This window comes from Ictalurus punctatus, chromosome 19, assembly GCF_001660625.3.
Source record: "Ictalurus punctatus breed USDA103 chromosome 19, Coco_2.0, whole genome shotgun sequence".
In the NCBI taxonomy this organism is placed as follows: Eukaryota; Metazoa; Chordata; class Actinopteri; order Siluriformes; family Ictaluridae; genus Ictalurus; species Ictalurus punctatus.
In genome coordinates this window covers 7,467,679-7,486,294 of record NC_030434.2, presented here as the reverse complement: position 1 = coordinate 7,486,294, position 18,616 = coordinate 7,467,679, and the positions used below count along the sequence as shown (strand labels likewise).

Sequence of the window (18,616 nt, the reverse complement as noted above, 5' to 3'; positions counted from 1 at the left end):
GTTCTATGTTTTATGTTGTTTAACATATCTAGATGTAAATACCAGGAAATAAAAGCTGAAATCCTAAACTCTACTCACTTCAATGGCTCCACAGATAGATGAGGCTCAGATCACAGATAGATCCTCGACCACATAGAGAGGCTCTGTCAGGTTGACACTGTTATCAGTCATAATGAGAAAGAGGTGTCCCTTTCAAAGCAGGATCAAGAGGCACTGAACCTTTTAACCTTCTTCTCAACCATTTGGTAGAGCACATTTTGAGTCACTACATCTTTTTGAAAAATGTGCTGTACTTAACTCAGCCTGATTGAAGCATCTCTACCACTCAGGTTAGACATGTTATGTTAAAAACAATGACTAAATGTTGCGGGGTCTTGAAATTGTGTGCATTTTGGACTTCCAGCTGAGCATGTGAGTGAGAAGGCACACGTGGACTGCGCTCCCGAGCATTTTATCTTTTAATTGTGCTTTTCAGGCAACCTGAATCTTTTCTAAGATATTTGGTGCATTATTTTTCAATTACTTGGTTTACAATTATAACCAGAAAGGACTTATGGCTTCTGAAAGACTATGGAAACCTAAATCTTCACCGAGCATGACGAGTCATGGCGACAAGCTACCGCTGGACCTGGAAAATCTCCGTACCACTTTGATCGCGGAGCTAAGATCTACCACCACAGTACAGGTGAAAGCAGCTACTGACTCAGCTCTGGCCCCAGTTGTTGCGTCTTTTGAGAGTTTTAAATCAGGCATTGAATCACAAGGACGACGTATTGACGAGCTTGACCAGCACCTGAACGATTACAATGACCGCATTGTAGCACTGGAACAGAAAGTGATAAAGCTAAATTCGGCTAACAAACAACTCATTGATAAAGTGAAGGATCTGAAGTCCCGTTCACGGCACTGCAAGCTCCGGGTCATGAAGAAGGGAGTGATCCGGTAACGTTTATGTCAAAACTTTCCAGGATATCCTTGGATTGGAAATCTTTCCATCTGCTCCATTGCTGGATAGAGCGCACCGTATTGACCCCGTGCCCTCAGAGGAGCGAGAGAATCAAAGGCCCGGAGTGATGATTATGCAGTTTCACTACTTTCACGACAGAGAAAAAGTAGAAAAGTCAACTTTTCCATCAGGGCCGTAAGGTCTTCATCTTTCCTGACTTCAACTCCAGCGTCGCTAAGAGGAGGTTTGCTGCAGTGAGAAACAGCTTGCGTGAGAGAAATGTGCAGTTTTCTCTCAGATACCCAGCTCGCCTTCAGATAGACCTCGGTGATGAGAGGCTGCAATTTGACTGCCCCCAAAAAGCGCAACTATGGTTTAATGAACGGTGTCCTTCATCTTAATAAACCAATTTATTAATACCTATAATGTGACTGTAAAACTACGCGGGTGTGGGGAACTATATCAGTTTCCATGTAAATCTATAGGTTGCCTGAGATACATGGTAATTGTGGTACCTTTTATACTCGGGAGTGACTTCACACAACAAGAATAGGTATGGTTTACAAGTATCGGATGTTCCAGTGTTGTAGGGTTCTGCCTCCATTGTTTGGGAATGGAGAGAAGTTAACTGATGTTCAGAGTACAGTGGGGGAGGGTGGGGTGTGAGGCGGGGAGGGATGCTGTGTTGTTTTTAGTTTTTTTTTCTTTTCCTTTTTCTCCTATTGATATCAACCTCTTTGTACTCCATTCTGTATTAATCTATATTGATGGAAAATACCCAAAGCTCGATCAGAGTCCTAAGTTGGAATGTGAAAGGTCTGAATGGTCCCATTAAAAAATCCAAGGTTTTGACACATTTAAAACTACAAAAACCTGACGTTACATTTCTTCAGGAAACTCATCTCTGTCTCAGGGATCAACACAGACTCCAAGCTCGCTGGACATCGCATATGTTCCACTCCAATTTAGATTCCAGGTCCAGGGGAGTTTCTATCCTGTTAAGTAAGACTGTGCCCTTTTCTTTTGATAAAGTTATTTCTGATGTAAATGGTAGATATGTGATTGTGGAAGGGAAAATTTCACAAACGGCAGTAGTTTTGGTGAATGTATATGCCCCGAATTTTGATAATGCTCCTTTTGCTCAGAATTTGTTGTCAAAAATTCCTGCTTTGAACACGCATCTCTTGATATTTGGGGGAGATTTAAACTGTGTCATTGACCCAGTTTTGGACAAATCTAGGGCTGTTACAAAGGGTCCCTCTGCAAAGGCAAAGGTGTTCTCTGAGTTTATGGTTCAGAATGGTTACATTGATCCGTGGAGGTATTTTAACCCCCAGTGAGAAAATATTTCTCACTTACATAAATCTTTTTCTCACATTGATTACTCTTTTATTAATAACTCTCTAATTTCTTGGGTTGTAAACTCTGAATATCTACTGTTAGGGATAAAGCAAATAACAGCTTCCATTATCCCTCTTTCATCCGTCTGCCTTCAGCCTTTCTGTGTTTAAGAGTAGAGTGTTTCTCTTCTCTATGCTACCACGCGGATGTGGTTTGCCTCAGAGCGTATACGAGCTCGGAGAGAGTCTGATTGAACCACACTGACACAAAGAGTAGCTCAAGGAGACTTCCCTAGTTTATTGCAGATTTCACAGAGGTTTATATAGGTACAAATAGCCGTGCATAGGCATAGGTGTGGAAATAATATGGCAGTTGAACTGTCTGGCCACGTACGTGAAAAACATCTTAGGCAATACAAGAATATACAGGTTTCTGAACGTATATGGTATCTGTTCGCTTAACAGAAAATAGGAAGGTCCTATGGTGACATTTTAACTGGCACGTACACAACAGACAGGTCTAGAAAAGTTCATGAGACAGAAATTAAACTATAACCTAAACATACTTATACATATCTGAGGGAATAGAGAATAGAGGGTTTCCAACATCTACCAATTGTTATTTCAGACCACGCTCCTTTAAGTCTTGACATTCTTATACCTTCACATCAAGCCTTTCGCCCACCGTGGATTCTTAATTCTCTACTTTTATCCGATTCAGCATTTTGCAAGTATATTTCTACTTCGATAGATGATTTTCTTCTTACTAATCAAACTGATTCAACCTCTTACTCTTTACTTTGGGAAACTCTAAAGGCCTTCTTAAGGGGACAGATAATCTCTTATTCTGCTCATGCCAATAAGAAATGTAAGGATAAGAAAAAAGAGATATCTGATAATATTCGACCTATTGACGACCAATATGCTCTCAACCCGACCCCTGAGCTGCATAAACAAAGGCTTAATTTGCAGGCGGAGTTCGATTTGTTATGGACAGCAACTCCTCTGAAGAGGTCATTTCTTTGGACACCGAAAAGGTGTTTGATAGGACAGAATGGGAATATCTTTTTATGGTGCTAAAGAGGTTCGGCTTTGGGGATGGACTGATATCATAGATCCGTTTATTATATGTGGAACCGCAAGCTTCCATATATACCAACGATGCTAAATCTGACTATTTTACTTTGTCACGGGGTACACGCCAGGGATGTCCTCTGTCTCCCTTATTTTTTGCCATAGCGATTGAGCCTCTCTCGAAACTCTCCCTGTATTTCAGGGTATAATCCGCAAGGGAATTGAACATAAACTAGCCCTATATGCTGACGACTTATTACTTTATGTTACAGATCCAATTGCATCTATTCTAGAGATAATACCCATATTAAATGACTTTGAGAAATTTTCCAGGTATAAACTGAACCTACAAAAGAGTGAATGCTTCCCCATAAACCAATCTGGCCAAAAGATAAAACAGACTGAAATACCTTTTCATTTGAAGGATTCAAAATTCACATATCTCGGAGTTAATGCCACCTGTTCCTATTCTGCATTAATGGCGGCGAATTTTACACCCTTAATTTCATACATGAAGTCAGCCTTTCAAAGATGGGCAGCTCTACCATTATCCCCTCTTGGTAGAATAAACACTGTAAAAAATGAACATTCTTCCAAAATTCCTCTACCTTTTTCAGCCCATTCCTTTGTTTTTACCCAAATCTTTCTTCAATAATATAGACCAATTAATCTCCTCTTTTATATGGCCAGGAAAAACTCCCAGGGTTTCCAATTTTTCACTTCAAAGGAGTCGACTAAGTGGTGGCCTCTCATTGCCCAATTTCACGTATTATTATTGGGCGGCTAATATTCAGAAACTGGTGCTCTGGGTGCAGGCCCCCTCTCTTCCATGGAGCCACTTAGAAGCAAAGTCTTGTATTTCAACCTCCCTCCCTTTGATGGTGTTCTCCTCCCTTCCTATAGCCCTTTCACAACACACGGATAATCCAATAGTATGTAGCTCTCTAAAAATTTTCTATCAATTTTGGCGTCATTTTAAATCTATCTCGTCCTCAACCATGGAACCTATATGTAATAACCACCTCTTTCCCCGCTCCTTTATAGAGTTCACATTCTCTTTTTGGGAAAAGAAGAGTCTGAAATGCTTTGAGGATCTTTTCATTAATAATGTGTTAGCAAACTTTTCTGAATTATCCTCGTCATTCAGTCTGTCTCCATCTCACCTATTCCGTTTCTTTCAAATTAGGCATTGTGTCTCCTCCCTCTTCACCGGGTTTCCCTCCTTACCTATAAAGTCTGCATGGGAAGAGGTGTTCAAGCTGAATCCTCATAAGGGTGGCATTATATATGCAACGATCTGGTCACAGGACGATTCTTACAATATCAAAACCATTAGTGCTTGAGAAAAGGAATTGGGCCTGGAGCTTGAGGATGATTACTGGGGCAGAGCGTTAGATAATATCTATACCACCATGTCCTTTGCTAGACTTAGTTTCATACAATTTAAAGTGGTCCATAGAGCTCACCTCTCTAGGAGTAAACTATCTAAAATATATCCCAGTGTTCCTGACATGTGTGAAAAATGCAAACTTTCGCCCTGTAACCTCAGTCATATGTTTGCACTCTGTCCCAAACTGCAGAACATTTGGAACTCTTTCTTCGAAACTATGTCTGACATTCTTAAAATCAAATTAGATGTCTGCCCTTTAATTGCTATCTTTGGTGTTCCATCTCAGCGTCAGCCTCTGAACCATAGACAAGCTAGTGTTGTGGCTTTTGCATCGTTGCGTGCTCCGCGCAGAATATTGCTGGCTTGGACCGCTCCACAACCCCCCTCTATATCAGTCTGGCTTAAAGATTAAATGTTCTTTTTAAAACTTAAAAAAATCAAGTATAACAAGTGTGTGGGGTGCAAAAGACATGTGGGTTCTCTTCCATGCAGATTCAGTCCAGTTCCAGGTGTTTTAAACCTCTAAATTATTACGTAATTATTACGTATTATTAGTAAGACTGGATATGGACATTGTCAGGTGTATACTTATTGTTTTATTGCCTTTGCCTGGTTTGTGGTCTATACTTTTTTGAATGATGAAGAGAATTTGGCATGTGTCAACATATTTATTCCCCAGTGAAGTAGGAAGTAAGGAATGCCCACATAATAGTTCCTAAACACTCAGGGGAACTTAAACATGTTTTATAACATAACATTTTATTTATGTTTTAAAGTAAAACATAAATCGGAATATGCTTCAGTTACATATTTCTTCCATAAAACTTTCTCAAGGTGACAATAATTGTGACAAATTTTAAATATATTTTTTTCTTAGAAATTTTTACTAGAGGTAAGAGTTCTGTCATATTTTCAGTGTGAGATATGCAAAGTTTTTTCATAACCTTTTTACCCACTTCAGTTCAAGTCTGACGTTCAAAAAGTTCAACACCATTTGAGTTAGATTTTTACTCCTTGAGCCCACCATCATTCCCACCCATATAAACAAAGTTCTCCCCCAGAACCTACAGTGACCTGTAGACTTCAACTAGAGTTAGCATGCTAAAAATAGTTAGCATTAACTAGGACTGTCATGGCATCACTTTAAATCGATGAGTTAAGTTGTTTATTTATTATAGGCTTTGCCTTACTTCCTCTTCTCTCCACCAATAGCTGGTGTGTAGTGGGCGATCTCATGATACATGATCTCACACTATAGCTGACCTAGCATCATCCAGGTGGATGCTACACACTAGTGGTGATTGAGATGATTTCCCCCTATACAATGTAAAGTGTGGATTGTTTAGAAAAAATGCTATATAAATTTAAGGAATTATTGACTATTATTATTTAGATGTAGGTGATAAAAGTACCTGGAATGGTGTACTGCATTTAGGAAGATAACATTACCATAAAAATATATAAATACCCAGCTAGAATTATGCTAATGTTGCTTGATAGGAGAGTTAAATAAATAAAAATGGCAGTGTACAGTGAGGCTATAGGCTAGTTTATATCAAGGTTGCTGTGCTTTTGGGATTTTTTCGTTATTTCATTTGGCAGTGGGAATCAGACTCCTATTGGTGATCATGTTCCCTTTTTCACCTTTCCTGTGTTTTTATCCACTCTGCCATTCACTTGCTTGAAAGCCACACTACAAACATGCGAAATCCAGTGCATACTGATTTATGAGAATGGTTAAGAATGCCTGCATTGTCCTTCTTTCATTATAATGACCTCTCATGAGATTTTAAGCTGTTACCTATGGTGTTAGCTAGTTAGTATTATTAGCATAGTTGCATGGGAGTTAGCCAGCATTGCAAACATTTCGATGAATCCATCCATCCATCTTCTATACCGCTTATCCTTTTCAGGATCACAGGGAACCTGGAGTCTATCCCAGAGAGCATTGGGCACAAGGCAGAGTACACCCTGGACAGGGTGCCAGTCCATCGCAGGGCACAATCACATACACATTCACCCACCCATTCACACACTATGGACACTTTAGACACGCCAATCAGCCTACCATGCATGTCTTGGGCCTTGGACTGGGGAAGGAAACCGGAGTACCCGGAGGAAACCCCCGCAGAACGGGGAGAACATGCAAACTCTGCACACACAGGGCCACGGTAAATATCGAATCCCCGACCCTGGAGGTGTGAGGCAAATGTGCTAACCACTAAGCCACCGTGTGCCCTATTTGAAGCCCACATCCTAATAATTCAAAGCTTACAAATTGTGCTTACATACCTCTCCAGGAGCAACATCACTAATTCCATGTCCAGCTTCATCCTCTTCCAATAAAGCACTGTCCATGTTTATTCTGCTTTTAATGTGTTGTCATTATGATATTTTCAAAGAAATATCATATGAAATTTTTTTTGCTCACTGTGAAAGTATCTGGCTGTGCTGGCAATTTACCAGTTTCTGCCATGTGAGATGGTGTAGAGTGAAGGGGAGTTGGGGAATGTCTATAAAAAGACTTACAGGCGGTCCATGTAAACACAAACAAGCAATCCATCCAGGAGCAAAGTTTTCCAAACAGGATTTCTCAGCCACATAATATAATTGTGCTGATTGTATAAATGTACATTGTGGCTTAGTGGTTAGTGGTTTTGTGTGCGTGGAGTGTGCATGTTCTCCCTCTGCTTCAGGTTTCCTCCAGGTACTCTGGTTTTCAATTCAATTCAATTTTATTTGTATAGCGCTTTTTACAATAGACATTGTCTCAAAGCAGCTTTACAGAAATATCAACATGGTATACAGATATTAAAGGTGTGAATTTATCCCAATTTCTCCCCCAGTCCAAAGACATGTGTTGTATAGGCTGATTGGCATTTCTTTTCAACTGTCTGTAGTGTGCGGTTGTGGTTGGCACCTTGTCCAGGGTGTTCCCCACCTTGTGCCCCTAGTTCCCTGGCATAGGCTCCAGGCTTCCTGTGACCCTGCATAGGATAAGCAGTACAGAAAATGGATGGATGTTATACATGTTTTCCAGGTTATTTGTGCTAGTAAGAATAATAATAATTAAAAAAGACTATTGCACTTTTAAATATAAATCTGTTTAATTGTTAGTCAACAAACTGTTCTTGAGATTTTTTTTTTTTTTAGATCACTCATAAAGTGGATCCACCGCAGACAACCTAAAACATGTACATTGACAGAAATTACTGGCAAAGAAGTACAATTAATGATCACAGAATGAGAAACACAGAGGATAGCCATTGCACCAATCATTTCAAACCATAGACTCTGACACAAATCATTCTGAGCCTTGAAAATTATCATGTGTCTCATTAGGTTATACAAATGCAGTAGGCTACATCTCATGTGCACAAATAGAAATTACTACAAAAATGTCTCTGTACAATTAGAAGTAGAAATATTTTGGTGAGTACAACCTAAATGACTCAGTCATCACCTGCCAACCTTCTGAAAAACAAAAGGTGAATAGTTCTTAAAATGAATTTTATGGTAACAGCAAAGAAAGAAAAAAGAAAATCAAGCCAACAAAGGAGGGAAATATAACAATAAAAGCTATTGTGAAATGTCTCAAATTTAAGATCTTCAGAGAGAGCCCAGAATGTTGTAAAAGAAAAATAGTTTGGAAACCCATACTGGTATGAGCAAACATCTTTTCAATTTAACTTGAGTGGTAATGTACTAACACGAAGTCTGTTTAGCTCCAGTGGTTGATCATGATATTACATATTTGTTCATTCACTGATTCATTCAATCATTTTCAGTAACTTCCTGATCCTTGTAATTATGTACATTATGCTTGATATATTGTGATTTTGAATGTGTAGATTAACACCATTGGTATAGTCTTTGTTTGCACTGCTGCAGTTATTTTTAAATTGTAATGTTATATTGAGTGTGTTGATGATTGGCTTTCAGCACAACTTTAATATGTATTGTACATAAATTCATATGTGCAAAATACTGATATGAGCTATTAAAAAATAGATTACAGTGTCTGTGATTTGTGCATAATAATTCATCCAGATCTGTTCTATTAAGTGCATGCTTATTCGTCCTAACAAAGTGGCTTGGAAGAATGTTGTCATATAATTCATCAGAGCCAGTTGCATCGTAGTATACATAAACACAGTATAACACTATTGAGGCGAAAAGGAAAGTAAAAGAGTAATGTCATGGGACAACTTTGTGTGTTTTAACCTACTGCGCATATCTCCGAACAATCGTACTGTATAGCAATCTACAATGTGGTGTAAATAGCAAAAAATAATAATAATACAAAAGAATGTAGAGCTATTATTGATAACTAACTAATTCTGAGCAGATAGATGCTGTTTGTCAAAACATTTATGTGTTTTCTATTTCTTATTATGTGTTATACATTTTCCTGTTTTTCTTTTTTTTTTCTTAGCACGGTATAGTTTCTGTAATGGTATTGTGGTACTTAATTTTGTATAGGAAATGGAATTTTAGAATTGGAACAACACTATTATTCTAACCTGGCTATATTAAATTGGTTCAATGTGTTTAAATGTAATGTGATTGAGCGTAGTATAACCCCAATTCCAAAAAAGTTTTACACTGTGTAAAATGTAAATAAATATAAATAAAAACTGAATACCAGGATGTGCAAATCTCATAAACCCATATGTTATTCACAATCGAACATGGAAAACATATCTAATGTTTAAATTGAGCAAATGTACCAGTTTATGAAAAAAATAAGGTAATTATGAATTTCATGGCCGCAAAACGTCTCTAAAAATTTGGGACATGATTGACATGATTCATGCATTTATTGTGTATTATGTATTGACTGTGATTTGTGAGTCAAGTACACATGGTCATTCCTAATAATTAATTCATTTTGCCCCTGTAGAGTCACATTTTCACTTCTCTAACCATATTAAAATCATGATTTTTAAACATGATCAATCAGTGAATTCATGTGTATGAATGTATACTTCCTGTTTGATTCCAGGTTTATCAGATTATGATAATGGCCAGAAGTTGTAAGTTCATATTTTACAATTGCTTAGCTTGAACTCTGATAAGTTAACAAACGCAAAAAAAAAAAAAAAAAAAAAAAAATGTAGACATTTGCATATGTATAACAGCAATAAAGTTCAAAAGTTGTATGTTGAGTTCCCTCTGAACAGATGCTTGGCCTCTTTCAACACAATTTTATGGTGTTTCCATTCATGTCAGTCGGAATAAACAGCTAAATCACAAAAATCTAAGCTTCATTTGTCAGTTTAGTTCATACAACAACTATCATACAACTCAACTTTTGTTGTTTTACAATCTTTTGTGTCAGTCAAAACTGTCTCAAAACCTACTTATTTAATGAGCTTTTCCCAGGTCTGAAGATTACTAGACACCCAAGGTATAGCTCAAAAATAGCTTAGTACAGTGCCCTATAAGTGGAAAACACATTAACAAACCAAGAATGCAACAATAAATCAGAAATCACAACAAGCAAATTTGGAAACATGAGAGCAAAACCAAAAGCACAACAGCATAAAACACAAACATAAAGGATATTTCCTTATTGAACATCATTGCATTAGTTTGAAAACAAATGTGAAAAATGAAGAGCTGGCAGAAGTTTAAAATAAGAGGAATTATGAGCCTAAATTAACCTTCTGATGCTTTTACATGTTTATTTTTATCAAGAAATTTAATATGATGTTATTCTAAAAATGCTGTCAACTTTAGATCATACCTTAATAAAGCTGAGTCATTAGGAAGAAATATTTTTTTTCTCCTCCAGTTGTGATAGTCATACATTGTGTCCAATGAGCAACAAGCATGTTGCCGCTTTGAAGTAATGCTGTTGTGTTCTTGGTTTTGATGGTGTGATTTTGGTGCGATGTGTTTTTCAGTTATGGGCCACTGTAGCTTAGGGTATGTTTAGCTAAAAAGCTGTATTTGAGCTTTGACCTAAAATCTTAAGTTAATCTTTCATCCACATTCAAAGTCACTATTATAAATGGAACTATTATAAAATTGTACTATTCAAACTCTGAGGCTCTCCATCCAGGGAGATGTTGAACATCTACTGGACTGGATATTGGTACAGTAAGAACAAGTAGTAAAATCTCATTCTTATGTTCCTAACAGTGTGAGGCATAGCAAGAGCTTTAAACCAATATAATTTCTATGCAGTTCCATAAAGGTTTACAGATTTATTTTGCGCAGGTATCTGGATTTCCACAGGAAACATCTCTGATGTGATTGGTCCAGGTGGACCCAAAGGCATTGCGGAATTGACTCCTGCCCCAGGCTCTCTCTTGCCCCACACTTTCTCACATCTCCCTGAGAAGGGAGAGAGGCAGGGAAGTGATGACTCTCAAGCCATGGTCTCTTTTCCTGGCAGTCTTCTGTCATTGAAGGTGTGCATGTTTATCACTTCCTCAGTTTTGACAATAGTGGGAGGCTGAGGTTTTTGCTTGAGTCGCCGCTGACACTTCAGAGACACAGTTAGCTCGTCCACCATGGCGCTACAAAACGATCGCTAGAAAATCAATCAGGAGAAAAAGAAGAAAGGATTGGAAGAAACTAAACAATATGACTAAACAGTGTTCAAATTGATTTAAGCAATGGTTCTCTCTTAAATAGCTTATTTTAATTGTTGGACATCTAAGCTTCATGGGCTTTTCATATGTTAAAACAAAAATTACATGCTCTCTATGGCATATTTCATAAACTATATTTATGTTACATAGCTTTAAGCCTAATTATAGCCAAAAAGTCTGTGCTAGTCACATTTACTCTGGCACAGTGAATAAAATATACAAGACTCTTGATTGGGAACTCACCAGTCAAAATGAGTTGGAAGTGAATCAAACATTAATTTTTGACCCGACTCTTAGCATATACTGGTCAACAACTGAATCAAGATTGATTCAATGGCCAAAATTATGAGTACAGAAGTAAATATGAAAAAATGGCAGACTTGGCAGACTGGGTTGCAATTTGATCATGTCTGTTTTGCTATAACTGTCAAAAGGGTCACAATGGTGGAAACAGTGGAACTGACCTTTAGCCCAGAGGTGAATGGACCCCTTAAGAGGCCTGAACTAAACAGTTTTAAGAAAGAGGAAGAGGGCTTTAAATTAATTTTCATAGAATACCTCTGAAATGAACGTCTCCTGGCCAAATGTTTGTGGACACCTGACCTGACTAAGAGACCCAAAGCTGTTCCAGCATGACAATACCCCTGTGCACAAAGCGTGATCTATAAAGACATGGTTTTCCAAGTTTAGACTGGAACAACTTGAGTGGCCTGCACAGAGCCCTGTCCTCAACCCTGCTATACACCTTTGGGATGAACTGCAACATCAGGCCAGGCCTCCTCACCTGTGCCTGACCTCACTAATATTTTTGTGGCTGAATGATCATCCCCACAGCCATAGTGGTTCTACAGTCAAAAACCCTTCCCAGAAGAATGGAGGTTATTGTAACAACCAAGAGGGGTCTACATAAGGAATGGGCTTTTCAACAAGCACACATGGGTGTGACTGTTAGGTGTCCACATACTTTTGGCCATAGTGTATTTTTGTGTTGTTCTTGTGTAGCATATATTACAAATTTGGTGATCCCAACTGTTTAGTATGTGTTCCCCAATCTTTAAGTTGCCAGAAAATGTCAGAAAATATGCAATGCCCTGTATTTTCATTGTCTTAAAAAAAACAAAAAACAAACAAACAAAAAAAACAAGATGTACCCTTAAATCATGTGCCCTTACCTTCTCCATCTGTGCATTCTGTTTGGACTTGTATAACACTTCCCCTACAGCCACAAAAACAGAGAGGACCAAGCCTGCAGCCAGCACGATAAAGATGCCCCCGATGTTTTGCACTCCCAGTGCACTTGCCTCTTTGCTTTCCTCCTCTGGACAACCATTTCCCCGCCACCATTTCTCTTTCATCATGTGAAGCTTTCCTGCTTCTTGCAACTGCAAGATCGCTATAGTGATCTTGTCTCGGTAAGGAGAGCCTATGAGGAAAAAAACCTATCACCTCAGAGAATTAAATACTCGAAATACTATACAGATGGTATATGGGAGTATCATCATGATGTACGCATCATTGTTATACTGAAAGTTCCATTTTAATACAAACTGGTTGTGTTGACCTTTACATATACAGTGGGGGAAATAAGTATTGAATGCGTCAACATTTTTTCCAGTAAATATATTTCCAATGAGGCTGTTCACATAAAATTTTCACCATACTTTGGTATGAACTCATGAAATCCACACATGTAAATAATCCAAACATTAAAGTCCATAAATAAAGTTATGTGTAATAAAGCGGAATGACACAGGAAAAAAGTATTGATTACGCTAATTGAAATTTATTTTTTGTTTGTAATGAAGATGCTTCAAGACACTTCCTGTATGAAGAAATTAATTTTCCGCAGTATTCAGGTGTGATTTTTGGCCCATTCTTCTAAACATATAGTCTTTAAATCTTGTTCAATTGGATTTAAGTCAGGTGATTGACTGGGCTATTCTAACACCTTGATTTTTTTCTCTGAAACCAATTGAGAGTTTCCTTTGCTTTATGCTTTGGATCGTTGTCCTGCTGGAAGCTCCACCCACGTCTCATCTTCATCATCCTGGTGGATGGCAGCAGATTCTTCTCAAGAATCTCCCGGTAAAAGGCTCCATTCATTGTTCCTTCAATTATATGAAGTCTGCCAGTAACATGCGATGAAAAACAGCCTCACACCATGATGCTTCCACCTCCACACTTCACTGTTGGTATAGTGTTTTTAGGGTGATGTGCGGTGCCATTTCTTCTCCAAACATGGTGTGTAGTATGACAGCCAAGTTCACTTTTGCTCTCGTCTGACCAGACTACACTCTCCCAGTATTTCATAGGCTCAATACTTATTTCCCCCTGTATGTAGGTGTATAGGTATGTGTGTATATATATATATATATATATATATATATATATATATATATATATATATATATATATATATATATATATACAAAATTCACCCAGTGAAGTAATGCAGCAATGTTACAGGGCAGTCATCTTGTAGAACCAGAATTAATTTTGGTATACTTCCAGCCTGTCATGCTTCCTAAAGTTCAGATTGTACCATCAAACTGATAAGAGTGTGGTAGAAAAGTTATGCAGATTACACAGTTCTATTATGATCTACATGTACAGGTTGTAGTATTTACCCATAGGTGTTCCCACTCCATAGGACTTGGAATCAATGAGGCCTCCAACCTGTGTGAGATTGCAGTTGCGCTGAGTGACAAATTCAATTGTGGTGGACTCCATGAGGAATGCATAGTCAGAAGTCAGCACTCGCTGGATGCCCTCTTCTACACTCTTTACCATCACAGATTGCCTCCTGCTGTTCATGAACTCCCACATCTTATCGTAAGTAGAGATCTTTGTCTTCTACATAAGGAGAATGTAGAGAAAACATTTAGTGCTCATTAATTTTAAAAGTTAATAGTAAAATTACAACCTATGAATTGCTTTAGTGAGCTTCAAATCATTTTGGGTCATTTACTTGCAAGTCTGGGTTCTGTCTTAGACTCTGAAAGAGGCATAATTCTTCTAAATAGCTTATGACTCAAAAAAAAAAAAACTTTAAAAATAACTCTGTCCTTGCTTTTAGCTGCAGCACCTTGAAGAATGTCATGGTAGCACCATCTTCAACTACACCATAGGGGATCTTCGTTTGCTTGGCCAGGTCATCAGCTGAGTCAATGGGAGACTCCATTCTCTCCACAGTGAGGAACGCAGCAAGGTTTGCTGTGTATGATGAAATGATAATCAAGGTGAAGAACCACCAGATTCCTCCAACTATTCTGGTAGACAGAGCCTTGGGCATCAGCTCAGACCCTGTAGTGGACAGTACAGTGGAGGGGGGAGCAAATGACAGTACAGGATTGAGAAGGATTAAAAAAGAGAAAAATAATTGAAAACAGGAAAAAGGAAGACCTGGTAAGGAGTGAGCCATTTTACTCCATCCAGGTTCTATTACTCCATCCAGGTCTAAATACTCTACCATAAACCATATATCTTCTACATCAGTGTTTCCAAATTTCTGTGCTAGAGTACACTACACTTTATAATTAACTGCCATAATAGTTTACTGATACTTTTAAAAGACATCAGCTTTTCACATACTTACAGAATATTGTCATTAGTTGAAAATAAGTATTGTATTTATTTATACACCCAAGAATAGTTGGGAAGGATCACACCAGACACTGAGCTGTGTACCAACTACTTTTCTTTTTATTCTTTGTCCAAAAACACAAGCTGCTAAAATTGTACTGAGATACTTTTAGAAACTGCTAAAATGTTTTGCACGGATACTGTTTATTTAAAAGTCATTTCTAGATACACTGTATTTGGCAACTATGGAGATTTCATACACTTGGCCAAACATGGCAAAAAGTCTATGACACACTAACAATTGTAATTTCATGCCCCCCCCCCCCCCCCCCCCCCCCCCAGCATAATTAGGTTGAATAGGATAAAATAAAATAGGATAGAATAGAATAGAATAGAATAGAATAGAATAGAATAGAATAGAATAGAGTTTTCATCTCTCACCCAACTGAAAACCTTGTTGGGTCTTACTTTCATGCACCCAAGGTAACTTCAAACCTCGTCACCACTTCCCACTGACCTCTATGGGGCAAACCACAGTGGCAAGGGACTCTGTAGTGTTCATTTCCTAGGATACAGTGTATAGCAGCCTCATCCTTCATATTTTAAGATCCATATTTTCCACTGAGGTCTATAAACAATGACTTCTGGGCATTGCTGAATCATGAATTCTTAAGCAAGATCAGCTAGGCCATATCTGATGTTGCTGTTTTACAAGGTTTCCTGGTATTATAATTTTTTGGTCTCAAATGACTAAATCACTAAAAGTTTTTTTTATTATCAAAGTGTATACAATTTATGCATTTGGTAAAAATCAACTGCTTAAATTACAGTCTGAAGTGTAATGTATCTGATGGGTAAACCTTGAATTGCAGTGCTAATCTTAGTTTTTCAGTGTCTCATTTTTGTGCTGTTCTTCTCTTGACTGTTAATGGGAAACACCATTACAATGGACCATGTATTACCTTATACAACTCACTCTAAAATTAATTAGTTATGTGTTATTATTTCTAGTGTTTTCTAGTCACTAAACAAATTGCATTGATGCTGCAGAGGAAGAGCATCTTTACCAGGGGTGTAACCTGGCCTGGACATTCACGGCTGTAAGATTTTTTTCTTTAGCCCCGAATAATTCTCCACTTGGAGCGGTTTGTCACTACGTAAAGAAGACGGCGGTGTTGTAATTTTATATCCTCAGTGAACGGAGGTGAAGCCAATCAGATAGTGTTTACAGCAATATATGTGGAAATACTCATGTCTTATTGGCTGACATCTCTCAATTCTACCAATTGAGAGGGAAAATTTACGTATGCCTTTTTTTTTAAACCAGTAAAGGGGTTGAAACTGAAACACTCTGATTCTGAGCAGGAAAACAAGATGTGTAAATGTCTATATGAGTTCCAGTTTACGTGAACATGATATGAGCAGAGCATAAGGAAAGATAATGTACTTTGCATGGCACTATTGCAAATAAATCCATAGCTTAGTTTTGCCTCCCCTTGGCTACTGACACCAAACTAGCCTAGTTAGAAAAGTTTTATATTTTTCAGTCTGGTAGTCCTACAAACCGTGATAACACCCGAGGCAGGTTTTGTTTAATTAAACTTTTTTCTAATCATGTCATACATTGACAGCTAAGTTACTTCCATAAAACAAAACTTAGGCTACTAGCTGAGCTGGGGGAAAATGCATGGAGAAAAATTTGGGTTCAACGTCGAATGATTAACAGTCCAGCTAATGCCCCTGATCTTCACTCTGATGCATGCAAGGGTGTATCATGTTGAAGAGCATGTATTCAAATATGAATATCTGTGTTGTGAAAAACATTCTAAGCATCAGCCTGTTGCAAGTATAATTAGACTGATAGAGCTACTGTGCTTTATTTTACTGAGTTGCAGCTCAGTCTCAGTAACTTCGATATTGTATTAACACACAGAGTCCTTTGCAACCTGTAGTACCAACTCTAAACCAGCTGGGGGCCCCAGAGAAGCCGACTGGGCTACAGTGAGCAAGAAAAGTAGCACAGACAGGTTGAAGCATCTACCTTGTTGCATGAGAGCCCCAACTCCAAACCAGAAACTATTTAGTAGAGTGAAGTTATTCTCCACCATGTCCGAATCAGGGTTACAGGGATGAGGATTATACCACTCATATGGGCTGAACCTGATGTAGAAAAAAGAGATAAAAGATGGTTACACAGGCATTAAAGAGAAATGAAAACTGCTATACATAAAACAACTGTCCATCAATGGACAGACTGATCTTCTATTTCAGTAAAAGTATGGCCATTAAAGGATGGATTTATCCAGTGTTATCTCAAAATCAGGAGGACATTTGAATGTTTCATTAAACTGTATTATCCATTCATTTGATACTCAATATGCTTACCTTTTAAATAATTCAACAGATTTCTTATAAATGAATAACCACTCTATTTCCAGTAGCTGAAGCGCTGTTGTCCAAGATGCTTTTATTGCAATAACTGTCATTAAAATTGTCCAGCAATAAACCTTGATTAAAGACTACAGAGCTGTGAGTTCTTCTTGAATGTACAGTGCGTATGTCTCTTGGCACTTTGGAATTCATAAAATGACAGGTAGCACTCTACAGCAGACATATAAACTCAGAGGTGTCCATCTCCAGTCCTGGTTGGCCAGAGTCCTGCATGATTTGTTGATTTAACTGATCAAAGGCACCCAATTCAAATCACCAGCTCATTAACAGAAGTATGAGCGTTAGAGAAAATAAATCACCAAACCCTGCTAAACTGAAAGGGAAGCTGGAATATATCAGTGTGGAAAGGGCTACAAAGGTTTGTGTTAACAGTGTGGAAAGGGTTACTTATTTCTAACACTCTTGGACTCCAGCAAACCACAGTGAGTCCCATTATCGACAAATGGAGAAAACGTAGAACAATGGCGAATCTTCCCAGAAGTGGTTGGCCTACCAAAATTCCTCCAAGAGCCTGTCGAAGACACAACTAGGAAGTCACAAAAGAACCCACAGGAACATCTAAGGAATTGCAGGCCTTGTTCACTCAGAAAAGCTTTGTATTCATGATCGCACCACTAGAAAAATTACTGGGCAAAAATTGTATTCATGGAAAAGTTGCAAGGTGAAAAACACTGCAAACCAAGAGAAATGCTCATCTCACATTTACTAAAAAACACTTTGATTACTGCCAAGCCGTTTGGAATGAAGTTCTATGGACTGATGGGTCAAAAGTGGAACTTTTTGAAAGAGATGGGTCTTGTTAAATCTGACATAAAGCTAATTCAGCATTCCTTAATAGCATCATTCCAACAGTCAAACATGATGGTGGTATTGTGATGGTCTGGGCATGCTTTGCTGCTTCAGGGCCTATGTGACCTGGCACAATTGATATAACTATGAATTCTGCTGTCTACCTGTAAATCCTGAAGGAGACTATCTGTCAGTCTGTGATCATGAGCTCATTTGCAATTGTGTTATGCAGCAAAACAGTGATTAAAAACACAAGAGCAAGTTCACCTCTGAATGGCTCAAAGGAATCAAAATTATGTTTTGTAGTGGCCTAGTCAAAGTCCTGAATGAACCCCACTGAGATACTGTGGCAGGACCTTAAATGGGCGATTCATGCCTGAAAGCTCTCCAATGTGGCTGAATTAAGGCAATTATATAAAGAACAGTGAGCCAAATTCTCCGC

The 18,616-nt window shown here is 38.2% G+C and overlaps 1 protein-coding gene across 1 annotated transcript in view; it reads right to left on the bottom strand.

Moving 5' to 3' along the window:
* Positions 1-7,843: 7,843 nt before the first annotated feature.
* LOC108279510 (glutamate receptor ionotropic, kainate 2) overlaps positions 7,844-18,616 on the bottom strand; it is a 58,449-nt gene continuing 47,676 nt past the window's right edge. The window contains exons 12-16 of the mRNA XM_017493813.3: positions 16,976-17,094; positions 14,438-14,655; positions 13,980-14,205; positions 12,525-12,775; positions 7,844-11,291 (exon numbers count right to left, since the gene is read on the bottom strand). Of these exons, the coding sequence (XP_017349302.1) occupies positions 11,127-11,291; positions 12,525-12,775; positions 13,980-14,205; positions 14,438-14,655; positions 16,976-17,094 (979 nt within the window). The 3' untranslated portion in view covers positions 7,844-11,126. The remainder of the gene's footprint in view (positions 11,292-12,524; positions 12,776-13,979; positions 14,206-14,437; positions 14,656-16,975; positions 17,095-18,616) is intronic.